This window comes from Lipophrys pholis (assembly GCF_963383615.2).
Source record: "Lipophrys pholis genome assembly, chromosome: 8".
Lineage (NCBI taxonomy): Eukaryota > Metazoa > Chordata > Actinopteri > Blenniiformes > Blenniidae > Lipophrys > Lipophrys pholis.
The window spans coordinates 18157175-18171383 of NC_137630.1; the positions used below are offsets into that span (position 1 = coordinate 18157175).

Genomic DNA, 14209 nt, shown 5'->3' on the forward strand with positions numbered 1-14209 from the left:
CTGTTGTTGTTATGTTATGATTTCTTTCATGGTGTAACTGAGCACGATGTGCTGCAGTGTCAGTGGCTGTCCAGCAGGTGGCTCCAACACTCAGACGTGTGTGCGTAAACTCTGCCAGCGTAACAAGGAGTTTGCAGAATTGAACTTGAGCCCTTTTCCTGCAAGTCGTCTATTTTAAAATGCTTTAAAGGTAGAAATTTTCATTGAAAACAAGAAACAAAATACTGGACAACAATTTAAAATTTTGTGATTTGATATTTTTCAAAACATCCATGAACAGGTGTGGCGGTCATGACAGTTATAAAATAGTACAGATATAATCGACTGAATGCAGTGAATGGCTCTAATGGTGTTTCCATTTTTGGCTATGCTATATTTGTTTTTAAAGAAATATGTTTTGCTAGTTTGCATCTCAAATATATATATTTTTGGTGGTGGGGGGTGTGAATTATCTTTATTCATAAAGGGTTCAAAAGTCACCCCTAACTCCACCCAGCTGAGGCAGATTTCCATAATCTGTTTTTTTATTCCCGTTTTTATTTTAAAAGTAAGATTTTATCTCCATCATTGCATGTTTGAGATTTTTTTTTCAAATAATTGTTGTATTTTCACTACCCTTATTCTGCCTGGCCCCCAAAAAAAGTCGCCACCTGGATTTAACTAAGCAAATAGGCACAGGCCTCCTATTGGATAATTACTGAATGTGGGATTGTCTTTCAGCTGGCAACAAGTTATTTAACCCCAGCTGATGCCATGAGTAACTTTTAATTTCTTAAACAACCATGGCGAAAGACACATCCTGTGGTCGTGGAAAAGATGTTCGTCTTTTTAAGAAGGGTCAAATCATTGGCATGCATCAAGCAGAGAAAACATCCAAGGAGATTGCAGGAACCACTAAGATTAGGTTAAGAACTGTCCAACGCATTATTAAAAACTGGAAGGATGGTGGGGCACCATCGTCTTCCAGGAAGAAATGTGATGGGAAATAAATCCTGAATGATCGTGTTCGGCGATCACTTAAACGTTTGGCCAAATCAAATTGAAAAACAACAGTAGAACTCTGGAGTATGTTTAATAGTGAAAGCAAGAGCATTTCTAGACACACAATGTGAAGTAATTGGGATTGAACAGCTGTGTAGCCTTATGAAAGCCACTAATCAGTAAGACTAACCAGAAATAAAGGCTGCAGTTTACTAGGGAGCAGAAAGTTTGGACTCTGAAGGAAAGGAAGAAGGTCGTGTGGTTTGATGAGTCCAGATGTACCCGGTTCTAGAGTGATGGACGCATCAGGGTAAGAAGAGAGGCAGGTGAAGTGATACACCCATCATGCCTAGTGCCGACTCTACAAGCCTGTGGGGGCAGTGCTGTGATCTGGGGTTGCTGCAGTTGCTCAGGTCGAGGTTCAGCAACATAATGAGGTCAGCTGACGACCTGAATATACTGAATGACCAGGTCATTCCATCAATGGATTTATTTTTTTCCCTAATGGCGCGGGCATATTCCAAGATGACAATGCCAGGATTCATCGGGCTCAAATTGTGAAAGAGTGGTTCAGGGAGCATGAGACATCTTTTCCACACATGGATTGACCGCCACAGCGTCTGGACTTTATCCCCATTGAGAATCTTTGGGATGTGCTTTGTGCAGTGGTCAGACTCTCCCATCATCAATACAAGATGTTGGTGAAAAATGAATGGATGGAAATAAATCTTATGACGTTGCAGAGGTTTATCAAAACAATGCCACAGTGAATGCGGGCTGTAATCAACGTGACCGTTTTTGGTGGCGACTTTTTTTGGGTCCATTCAGTGTCTGTGTTTAATGAATGGAGATGGTTTGGTTCAAACAGGCACAAATAAAACTTTGAATCAGTAAACTATTTTTTGACGTCCAAACAAAAACTTAGTTCCTAAAAACCAAAGAGATACATCAATTTGATCTGTTTTAACACGACAGTAGCAGCTGCTCTCCAGCAGACTCCCCAGGAGACTCACAGCGGTGAGAACGTGACAGCTGTTATTACACCTACTGTTATTACACCTACTGTTATTACTCCTACTGTTATTACACCTACTGTTATTACTCCTGCTGTTATTACACCTGCTGTTATTACTCCTGCTGTTATTACTCCTGCTGTTATTACTCCTGCTGTTAAACAGGAAACAGCCTCACCTGAGCTGCTCTGCCTTTGGTTCTCGTCACACTGGCGTTATCTTTCGAGTTGAGTAAAGGCCCTCCTCTTTGTCTTCTCATGTAAAGCAGCCAAAAAAAAAACACACCATGCAAACACTCATGTGATCAGACCTCACTGGCTGAGCGGCCGTGGATTGTTAACGAGTCCTGACACCACTGTGAGGTCGCTGTGTGCTCGGTGAAGGCTGCACCGCTGGAAGATCCAAGCTCTGGCTCATCTGCACACAAAGCAGGCAGCAGAGACACACCCTGCAGTCTGCTGCTTCCTGGAGGACTGGGCCAACACAGCAGCTGATATTAACTAACAGATTAATACGACAGAAACGTGTGACTGCAGTGAGGATCAACATCTGCTTTCCTCTGGTGGACCTCAAACCACTCAAGTGCAGGTTTCAGGATGGTCTTCTCCTTCTCTGCCTTCCTTCAACCGTCTTTTAAAAGGGGGATCTTGAGGAGGAAGTTGTGGTGGAAATTGACATTCCCATACATCCTCAGCTTGTGGCACATAGAGAATGTTCTCATTGTCATATCTGTGTGGGGATTTCCTGATATTAACACATATCTATTTGCTCTGTTGCTCTTCTCTGTCATAAAGAGGTGTATAACATCTGGTGTACAGAACATATGTAAAGAAACCCACTGCATTATATTAATTACTCTGTTACCGGATAGATGAGAACTCCACACCCATGACATTACTCTGCACAAGAAGACCTTGGGATAAGAACAATGGCGAACAAGGATACAAAATGGTTGCATGAAGTCAAAACACTAAAAACTCTAAAGTAACAGAAGAACTGCCTATGATGGAGTCTATAAAATAAGATATTAGTGTGGTTACACAGACAAGTAACTATAAAGTGCAGCTACAACATGAGTACTTAAAATGTGTGGTAGAATTGTAACTAAACACATCTACCACAAAGATCTTTACAACAAATATGACAATGAAATAAATGACAATGACTCATCTTATTTCTCTACTTTCAGTCAGAATGCATGTATTTGATATTTAGCTCCAAGACAAAAAACTGCATTCCACTCATTTCAATTGTACCTGATTCCAAAGTGAATAAAATGACCACCTTCTGCAAAGTATAGGGACGTAAAGGTTGTTTGTAGAGGCCTTGGTGCCGAGTTCACAGTTCATATTGAGAGTGTAGAATGCACAGCCACAGAGGAGTACTATTAATACCTGACTTTTACTGCAGACTACAGTCTGACTTCTCTCTGAGGGTCATGAGAGCTGCTTCTCCAGACAGCATCGAGTTTGGCCTCAACAGATGCTGCTCCAGAGATTCTTGCTCTGATTATTTTAAGCAATCATCTGTTAAAATCATGGACCAGAGTCTTCCTCTCTAGTGATCTCCACGCCTGGAGGGAAGAACAGTAGTCACTGAGTTCGGACAGTTTTTAAACATTGGTATAGTAGTGAGCATCATCCATCTCTCTTTAGAAAATGAGTAACTTCTTTTCCTCACAATGGTTTAGCTGTTGATGCTCATGAGCCTCCAGCCGTCAGTCTCTCATCTTTAGCACCAAGTTCTCGCTCAGGGTTGTTTGTTTCACTACACTTGTCAAACACCAGAAAAATCCAGAATATTGGGACTATTTGTTATTTTAAAGCACCAAAGGATATTTTGTTGTTGTTGTTGTTTATTGTTTTTTTAAAGGATGAACTATCCTGGAGGTATTGTAGTGGATCACATAGGATTGTGTACAAAGTATAAAGTGACTTATGCAGCTTGACGTGATGATCCTCTCCATCTGTGCTTGACAACCAAGCTTGTTCTCAGCATCCCTGTGATGTTAATTAAAATGTGATTCCGAGCAGATTGATCACAGACACAATAAAAGCAGCTCTGATCCGTCTGATATGATCAGAGAAGAACAAACAACGGCAACTTCAGGCTGTAAAATCTCAAAATGTGATCTTGGACACAGATAAGTCACATCAAGCTGGTTTCATCCGCTACTGGAAGATCTTTGTGTGAAATGTGAAGGGACCTTGTTGATCATATGTAGAGCACCCTCTCAGGTGTTTGCCTGATCTGGGTTTTGTTTGCTTAAGAGTTACTATTGTGAAGTGCAGAGCCTGGGATCAGGGAGGTACACCAGTAGGAAATTGTCAGGAAAGAATCAAGCAGATCATCACCTTCTGGGAAACACAACATCTTCACAACCTGCTGCAAGAGAGAAAGTTAATCCACTCCAGTGAGAACTCATACAGTTTGTGTGGTTAACGGCTCTTGTTTTTTGGATCATTTATTCATGTGATTTTCCCTCAGAAAGTGATTGTATGCAAGCCTATGACACAAACACAGCGCCCTCTGGAGGACTGGATCAGACTAGCACAACTCTGTCAGAAGCTCATTAACACAAAAATCTAATTATACAGACTTCTTCCTACATACACGTCCATCTTATTAAAAGTCTGTTGTCGCTGCAGAGATATGAACAATCATGTACGCCTGCTAGGAATGCTCCCATAACACAGTAAATATGTTCAATCTTTTGAACATTCATTTCCCAAAAGCTCCATTAAAGTCTCTTCACAAGCAAAACATTTTATTGTGATGTGTTTTAATTCATTTAAGAACTGCTGTGAGTCTGTTCAGGATATTATAAACTAAGTGGATTCTGTATTTGATGACAAGCGATGTTACTGCGATGAACTACTGGATTACTTTGGCCATCTTCGTGTTTGCTGAAACATGTAATGAAATTGATGTGTAAATGAGTTAAAGTGGTAGAAACGCCCCGATGGTCGACGGCTCCCAGTTACTGACCAAACTACTCAACTCCGGCCCTTTCAACCTGAACATACAAGTCTAAAATAACATGCATCTAACGGTAACAATAAGTCTGACAGTGAGGGATTTCAAGTTTACTTTTTAATTTCAAGCTGGTTAATGAGTCATTGCTCATACAGGGGCTGGTCCTGTAGCTAAATGAAAGAAAGAAAGAAAGAAAAAAAAAAAAGACAGCAGCATCTACAGGCCCAAAACTTGAAGTACATCAACTAACCAGCCAGAAGGAATAATCAGAGTCAAGTGACAAATCTGAGTCTACAGCTGGAGATGAAGCTCAGGCAAACAAAAGACAAACTTATCTACATTGAGAGACGACAGATGATTAAAAACTCCAAACTTTTTTATTTTTTAAAACGCAATGCTAATAATTCAATTACACAATGTGCTGATTCTTGCTGGCATGTTCAGAAAGTCTCTTTAAAAACTCAGTCAGCTGATACAGTTCAACCACTTAACATTCAAGATAGACAAAATAAGAAGAACACGTCAAGACCCTTTTATGACCACACTGATAAACAACGGAGTCGGGAAACACTTTCATAGGTTATCAGCGAGTGTTGGGAGGTAAATGAATAAAGCATCAAATGAGAACAAATTGAGAGAGGACGACAAGCGATCTGCTTCCAGGCGGCAGATGTGACTTTGGTCCGAATTGTGACATCGGTAGGTGTGAGGAGATACCTCCGCTAATTAGGTGGGTCCGCTCTAATATTGGGTTTGGGATGGTCCGAGGTTTCTTGCTAGTGAGGTGGAGAAGATCCTTTTCTGGATTAAGGCAGTCGTGCAGCAATCCCATTGTGGTTTGCGGCGGCACCCCCAACAAAGTCTTCGTCTTCCTGCTTTACTGACTCCCACCTGGATTCAGGCGAAAACCTGGCCTTTCCATGTCCGAGGACCCTATACATGTGAATTAAAGTGTTGGCATTTGAATTACTGCGGGGTCAAAAATAAGTCACTGTCAACAGGGTATCATACCTAGTCAAAGTCAAATTTTATTTCAGACTTCCCTTTTGAGTCACAAAACATAGAAAATGCATTCGTATCCACTTCAAACAAACTTTCAAATGGGAGCTGGTCAACCATTCACCACATCCGCCTCTGAGCCCACTCGCAAACTTCCAACACGCTTTCAGTGTTTTTCCCCCACACAGACTCCACGAACACAAAGTCACATTTTCACACAGAGAGAGGGCGGTGACAAGGAGGGGGGAAATAAGCACACAAGCAAACAGCATTCACATCAAATCAGACAGCAAGAGAAAGCTACAAAAGGATACAATTACTCATAGCACTTAACATTTTCCGTGATTATTATTAGCGTTAATGTTTTTTTTTTTTTTTTTAAAGAATTAAAGTTGGCAGAAAGCGATGACAGAAAGCGGAGACCTTAGGGATCTCCAGATGCAATAAATGTCCTTGTGATGACCACTGGGAACACACTCGTACGTGCTTCTTCCTCTCACACTCGCACAAAAGCCACAGGTTTTCCCCAACTCTTGCAGGCATTTGTCTCTTTACGAAAAGAAAAACAAAACAAACAAAAAAAACCCTCTTGCACAGACAGTCCTCCTCACACGTGCTTTCTTTCATTTTGCTCTCCCGCTCGCTCACTCACTCGGTCCAACACAAATCCCACTCATCGATCTCGAAAAGCGACAAAAGAGCAGACAAAGATTTGTACATCCCAAAAAAAAAAAGGGGAGAGGAAAAAAAGACAACACCCACCGTCTAACACAGTATATGCAGAGTGAAGCTGTGTTCTTGATGACAATGCATTTACACATGGGAGGAGGGGAACTGATACTGAGATCTGTCGAACATTGCAGCCAATGAGGCGCTTCCTCCCGGGAAATTGGGAAACAGTTGGTGAACTGCAGAAGAGACTTTCATGAAGGCGATTCCAAAAGATATCAAACAAAAACAAACAAGATACAATCAAATGCATACATATAGCTATACTTGTATTAAAGCCCGCTTAACAAAGGGCCGAGGGGAGGAGGGGGCTCTCGAGATGCTCGTGCATGGATATAAATACGTTATCTTGCATGCACAGCCATCTTTGTGAAGCATTTTCTTAAAAACAAAAGCTAAGTGTGGCATTTCCACTAGCAAACTAATCTCTTCACCCACTCAATGCATGACTACAGAATCAGTCACACTCAAGTATAAATCTTTTTAACAAAATAAAAGGCAGTGTTTTTTTTTTTTTTTGTGGTTCAAATAATAACAAACTTAAGATATAAGCTTCTCCACCCTGAAGGTATACTTACCAGATTAGACTAATAGCAACTGAAAAGATCATTTTGGAGCCATCTACATTCCCCAACTAGAAGACTTGGACTCCATAGAGGTGCCGAAGCCGGAGCTGAAGCCGCTGTTGGAGGCCGTGTTAGTGCCTGCGGCCCAGCCCAGGCTGGCCGAGCTGGGGCTGCTGTAACTGGTGCTAGCTGAGCTATAGGTCTGGTCTCGGGTGGTCGTGGCTGTGCCTGCCGCTGTGGTTAGACCCTGCTGGTTAGCAAGCATGCCCATCATTCCCCAACCGCTCTGCAGCGCCGCCTGAGCGGCGGCCACCATTGCCGGATTAAGGCCGAGAGCCCCAAAGTTAACTCCTCCACTACTGCTGCCCAGCCCCCCACGACTACTGCCATAACCCTGACTGAACCCACCGGCACCAAACCGCCCTCGATCCATCATTTGCCTACTATTATTGTGTTTGGGCTCAGCGTTGGAGATGTGCACGCTGACACCCTTGACGATCAGGTCTTCTCCACACAGGGCCTGGGCAACCTGAGGAAGAAGGGTGAGATGGAGATTACCTCCACAGTACCGGCAGACACCAAACTTGATGTTTTAATTCATGTAATACTTGGTGTGTTGTGGGAGAGACTAAAGCAGAATCATAAATGTGTGGATAATAGTCTGAGCCTGACAGTGCGAGTACAGATTTCAATTCCCAAAGAGAACTTGTGGTTAGTGCTGTAACAGAGCCCCAATCTCATCTGCCTTTTGTTTGATTTACACAGAAACATGTGACTGCAGCATGGAGCAGCGAGTGATTGTTCCCTCTACAGAGACCCAACTCACATGCAACAGGTAACTGATCTGTGTGTAGGAGGCCTAGCTGTGGCAGTTCACCCATTTCTAGATACTGTCTCACCTGTTACTACCTCTGATTTCAGCACAGAAGTGTGACTGAGGCGTCACAACGGCACACAAACAAGCTGCCACATGAAAATGGTGCGAAATGCTACAAATCCACGTGAAGCTTCCAACTCTACCAGCTTCTATCACTGCTTTCAATGTGATGTTTACTCCCAATAGCCTGCTGGCCTAAGTTTGTGGCCAGGCAGCAGCATTCTGGCTCCACCACAATCCAACATCAACCCTAATGTGATGTCGCCCTTACCGTATAGACCTTTCCATTTGAAATGATATGTTTTAGAATTCTTTCACATTACACCGTGTGTTCACATTATTTGTGACTCTCACCTGGTCGTCGGCAAATGTGACAAATGCAAACGCCCGGAAAGGTTTAGGGATGAAGACATCTGTGACTTCACCATACTGCATGAAGTACTGCCTCAGGTCATCAGTCGTCATGTCCTCTGTGCAGCGGCCAACAAATATCTTACGGCTCCGCAGGGGCTCATCTGGAGACGCCTGTGAAGACAAAGAAGCACCATCAAGTTTAAAATGATCCACATCAATGTTTCTGCTTCTTGAAGGATTACAAATAACTAAGATTGGTCTTTGCTATTCTTAAGGTGTACTAAGCCTTACAAAGTAATCTCAGATAAAAGGTGTTCAACAGGGTACAGAGTTTACCTTTGAGTTGGGGAGTTTGCAGTCACACCATCGCCCATCGATCATGTGTCTCTGAGCGACGACTTTAGCTTGAGTTTCGTATTCGGTGAAGCGCACAAACCCAAAGCCTTTCGAGTTGCCGGTCTTTGCATCTCTCTTGACCTGAGGCGAGTGAGCGACATCGCTGATAAGCGTGCAGCATATTCTTATTAAAGTCTAAGCTTATCAAAAGACAGACGAGACGTTAGTACCTGCACCATGATCACCTCCCCGAAGGTACTGAAATAATCTTTCAGGTCTTGCTCTGTTGTCTTCCAAGGCAAACCGAGGACAATGAGATCCGACGTCTTCTGAAAGCCCCTCTTAATTTTCACAGCGGAGGCAGCATCAATTTCTTCCATCTTCCTTTTGTTATCTGTGAAGAAAAAACAAAAACCACCACGTCAGTAACACTCCATCACACCTGCCTTACAATGTAAAGCCTGTGGATTGATGATATGTCAGTGGAGACGGCGACACACAGCATATACGCAACACGTGGTCCAGCGACAGCTTTGAATTATCTGGGTTAACTGTACAAAGTACAACTAAACACTAATTACTACATCAATTGTTTTGAATACAAGGTCAAATACTATGAATGTGGATCTATGCATTTTATTTGCTTGATAATCAGCCCCATGTAGAGATAAAGAGCCTCACCCAAACTGAACAGAATGAAGAAACCCACAGTAGCTGCAGCTGAGGACTTTGTAACTGTGGCCACGGTTTAGTCTTACACAGTGCAACTTAAACAGTGTTCAATGATACTAAACCCCGCCCCCCAAAAATAACTAACATTTATATCAGTGGTCAGATTGTTTTTCCACCACTGAAGTCATATTACAGACCTTTTGATGGGCTTCACTCCGTGACTTTACAGTCACAGCCGTTACCGCTCCTGCTCCTTAAGGAAAAAGTCTCCAGTTATAATCCGAAGCCTCAAAAATGAGACTTCAGGGGGTGGTTGGTGACTCTAAATTGCTCAGAAATTGAGTGCATGTTTGTCCTGTGATGGTCTGGATCTGTCCAGGGTGACTGCCAGAGCATCTTAACTGTTTAAAGTGATACAAAAGTTAGATGAATCCTTTATTGAAGCCAATAATAACAAATACATAACGACAAATTAGTGCAAATCTTTTTGCCTGTTTGCTATTGATTAATTTTTTTTAATTTACTTACTGCTAGTTTTTGCAGTATAGTGTATTTAGTTGTGACCATGTTTGCATTGTTAGTGTGGTTGAAGTGATTTATTACTCATCTGTGTGTATTTTCCATCTTACCTCCATAGTCTGATGGGATTTTTTTGGGGGGGCTGGGTGCTTAAAGCTGCCATATAAACGAACTGGTGAGAAACAATGGAAACTTGCCTGCTGGACAAACACTGGCTCATTTTCTCTCCTGCTTTTGATCAATAGGCTCAGTCCTGACGAACGCATTGTTAAATTAGATGAGTGAGGTGCTCACAGACCGATGGCTCACCTTTGGGGTAGTTGACGACATAGACCAGGTTCCCCCAGTCGTTCTCCGGTGCATGCAGGACCCCCTCGACCAGCCGGACCCCCCTCATGCACTGGGACTCCGGGTTTCTGTAGCGCAGCCCGCAAGCCCCTGGAAACTGAGCCGCCACAGACGACAGCAGCACCGTCCCGTCGTCCTCCGAGGGGATCTCCATGGGCTCCTCATTTTCGTCCTCAGCTACCCGAATGTACAGCTCGGACATAGTATCCAGGATGGCCGATTGCTGATCCAGCTTGATGAATTAGTGTTACAACACCGAGACAAACACAATCACTCTCACACGCGCGCGCCGTCGATCCGAGCTAAAGTTCGCTCCTGCTCAACCCGGGGGAAGCGAATGCTGCTCGAAGCTGGTCAAACGCGGAGTATTGTACGAATCACACGCTTCACAACTCGCTTCACAACTCAATATCTGGCGGCCATGAGAGCTGGACGTTTTCTTTACCGCGAACGACGCGCGTAAACAAGTTAGCACGCTAGCTACTAGCCAGCTAGCTAATGAGCTAGCAAAATCGAGACGGCTGTAAAATGAATGAGCGTCCAGCTGCGCGCGGAGTTCACCCGCAACAAACACCCCCGTGCGGTCTGCGAGCGACGGGCCGAGAAACCTGCCCAAACACAGACGCCAGCGACCGAGTTTAATCTGCGAAAATTAGACTCCAGATCGCGAGAGCGGACTGAACATACCTCCGGCTGCACGCGGCTAACCTCTGTCACCTCGAGCCAGCTAACAAAATGGCTGCTGCGCGAGGGCCGCTCACCTTGTAAAGACGACGTCATCCAGCTGGGAGGGAGAGTTAATTCCTCAAAAAAATATAATCTTCAGCTTTCAAATAATTAAATACTTTATCACGGGGTGTCAGACACATCTCAGTTCAGGGGCCACCTTCAGACAAATTTCATCTTGAGTCGGTAAATTCTTTCTTTGTTGTGGCGTTGAAAATATCAATCCTCCACAAAACCAATTACTACCGTAAATTATTATATAACGTCAACATAAAGCCAATTTTAATGAAACCCTCTGGTGTAAATAAAATGATAAATGATAAATGGATTCACTTATATAGCGCCTTTTCGCTGACAACAACCCCAAAGCGCTTTACATTGCTCATCACATTCACCCATTCACACACTCATTCACACACCACTCATTCACACACCATCCATCCATCCATTTTCTCCCGCTTATCTGTTTCCAGGTCAAGGGGGTGGCAGTCTGAGCACTGTCACCCAGATCACATTGCACCGATTAAGAACCTTTCCTGCAGGTGGTGAGCCCACAGGAAGCATTCACACACCATTTAAAATAAAAAATGGATTTGAGGCTCGATCACTGATATCTCAGCATGTCAGTGTTGTGTTGTATCCGCTATTCTGAAGAAATGTATTTTATAGTACATCAATATTTTTTTTAGAACCTTTTACAATATGCTTGATGGTTTGGAGGGCCCGATTGGAGCCTCTTGTCTTGTGGGCCGGTTTTGGCCCATGGCCCATATGTTAGACACACCAATAAATTATAATATGAAATTTAGTAATATAATGCTATTTACACACAAATCAGAATTCACAGGGAGCTTTGCATGATTGGTTTTTAACCTTACAGTCACGTGAATACAATGATATCAATGTGATAAATTATGGGTTGATTGTACAAATCACAAGAAATACATATAATTGATTAGATCAGAAGTCTGCAAACTTTATGAACAAAAGGTTGATTTTCCACCGAATAAAGTTTGACTGGATCAGTAAAATATGTTCAGCTTTAAAATTAAAGACAACTGCTGACATTGGGTTATTATTTAACAGTTTTACCCATTTGAGCTGTTTTCATTCTTTCAGAACTTTCACAATGACCTTTTGTTGTTTAGTGACATTTTAGGATGTGACACATATTTTAGTTAAAAACGTTTATTCACACTTAATTTTCTAAAACATAAAGGAGCTACTACAGACTATGGGCTGCAGTTGATAGTTGAATCTTTTTTAATCTAGCCTCCTGACAGCTTTAATGCAATTGTCAAGCATTTATAACAAACACAACACTCCAATGCAAAAAAAAAAAGTCTCCCTGAAAAGGAACTTATCTAAACATAAGGGCAGATTCTTGGGGTCTCTCTGTCTCCTATAATCTGTTCATGAATAAGTTAGAATTAGTTTATCTGAACCGTACTGCTGTAGCTCTCTTGCTGAATGTAGAAGACTTTGATAGTTACTGATGGGAGAGAAAATTATAATTTGTTGGGTGTTTGCTCTGGTTTATATCCTTTAGTTTGAGTAAACCTCATCCAGAGACTAAAACTGGAGAAAAGACAAACGATTCTAACAGGACAGTCTCAGACCTCACGTCTTTCTGAGCCAGCTGCTTCTGCTTTTTGACAATTTTCACTTTATATTTGCATTTATAATTTCTTACCTCTGTACTGTTTCTTAGTTGTAATAAATATGTCATTTTTTTCTTTGGAAAACAATTGTTTGTTAGGCTGTAGAGAGTTAGACATTCCTGCTCAGAGTGGTTATCACTACATCTGGAAAATAATTTTATGATATGAAAGTAATTTATCTGGAAATAACTCAGCTGCCTCTTTATGGTTTGATTTCAGGAAGTCTATGTATTGGTGCCCCCCTTTATAATTTCATAAAATCGAATTACTCTACATTGTCCGTGTGTTTTGTTTGTCTGCATTAATGTACAGTCTACATATAATGTTTAGATGTTTATGCTTGTGAATATTAATTTATCAATACTTTCTGAGGCCCTTTGAATTGCATACACACGTCTGAAACTTTTCCTAGGAATAACAGCCGATCGATTCGTACTGAAAATCCTGAAAGATGGAGAGTAACTTTTTTGATGGAGTTATGGATCTGACAAGTAAATGATTCGACAGTGAGTAGCATAATGTATAATCTCAACAAGTTGAGATTTTTTAATCCTCTAATTGTCCCTCTGTAGGAAAACGGTAAATTGGAGAGTAACAATACGCTTGAGCAGTTAAAGGAAGCTGATTGTGAAAAACGTTCACACGTTGTAGAGAGAGGGATCCTTCTTTGTGACTTTTCTGTCGCTTCCCTTTCATGTGGCAGAGTAAACACACCTGTTGTCTGTAAACCTCCTCACTACAGCGACACCTCCCTTCACCCACACGTACTGTAGGTCTGTCCCCTGAAGCGTTCATCACTTCACCATGGAGCCGATCAGACTTTGGTTTCTCTTTAGTTTGTGAGTAGCACAACTTCAGGAACGTAACTTTTGATTCCTCACGACCCAACAATTGATTTCAGTTCTGTCTTCCTTTCTACAGTGTTCTGCAGTGTTTCATCAAAAGTTCTGCGTTTTCCATTCATGAAGGAGAAAGTGACCCTCCTACAGGAAGATTAACAGGTATGTCTTCATCCTCGATTCACCCACTTTTCTTCAGTGATTGCACCCATTGAAAAAAAACAACACACATTTGATTTCCTTTTTTAGTAGAATGGGATGTGTCGTGTTTTTCTGAATATATGGAGCTGTGGATCCATGACGCAACTATTGAAGGGTTTAGTAACTGGCTGTCTGAGGCTTTGCAGATCCAAGGTAATTTATTATGATAAGATATACAATGCTGGAATGTCTACATTGTTTTGAGAGTGTATTCGTTTCTTTCCATTACCAGTCGACTTGGCATGTTTGGATTGCCCTAATCTGCAGCTTTCCACCTGTGGATTCTCACTGTACAAAGACACTGATGAGAACTTTATCTTTCGAGTCAGTTACACTGGTTGTCTCGTCCAGCAACAGGTACATACATTTTTTTAAGAAATATCCAACGCAGCCTATCGCTCATGTTTGACTA

General features: G+C 42.1%; 1 protein-coding gene across 5 annotated transcripts; it reads right to left on the bottom strand.

Moving 5' to 3' along the window:
• Positions 1 to 5069: 5069 nt before the first annotated feature.
• On the bottom strand, positions 5070 to 11136 carry tardbpa (TAR DNA binding protein a). Of its 5 annotated transcripts, none has more exons than XR_013935559.1 (8): positions 11058 to 11136; positions 10332 to 10602; positions 9062 to 9225; positions 8832 to 8972; positions 8496 to 8666; positions 7709 to 7793; positions 6732 to 6877; positions 5070 to 5903 (listed from the first exon to the last, which is right to left on the bottom strand). XR_013935559.1 is itself a non-coding variant. In XM_080469758.1 (6 exons), the coding sequence occupies exons 2-6, from the start codon at positions 10570 to 10572 to the stop codon at positions 7320 to 7322; spliced, it is 1191 nt and encodes a 396-aa protein (XP_080325884.1). In that variant the 5' UTR covers positions 10573 to 10602; positions 11058 to 11136; the 3' UTR covers positions 7166 to 7319. The 5 variants fall into 5 exon arrangements, 2 of the variants coding, with proteins under 2 accessions (XP_080325884.1, XP_080325885.1); XR_013935560.1 differs by having other exon boundaries at positions 10332 to 10593; positions 11058 to 11105; XR_013935561.1 differs by lacking the exon at positions 11058 to 11136 and having other exon boundaries at positions 10332 to 10702.
• Positions 11137 to 14209: the final 3073 nt, after the last annotated feature.

Excerpts from the sequence above, each read along its gene's own strand:
- tardbpa (XM_080469758.1), bottom strand. The coding sequence starts at position 10,572 with ATGTCCGAGCTGTACATTCGGGTAGCTGAGGACGAAAATGAGGAGCCC. Across the intron at positions 9,226-10,331 it reads TGTCGTCAACTACCCCAAAG|ATAACAAAAGGAAGATGGAA; the intron begins GTGAGCCATCGG and ends TTTTCTTCACAG. Across the intron at positions 8,667-8,831 it reads GCAAACTCCCCAACTCAAAG|GCGTCTCCAGATGAGCCCCT; the intron begins GTAAACTCTGTA and ends TTGTCTTCACAG.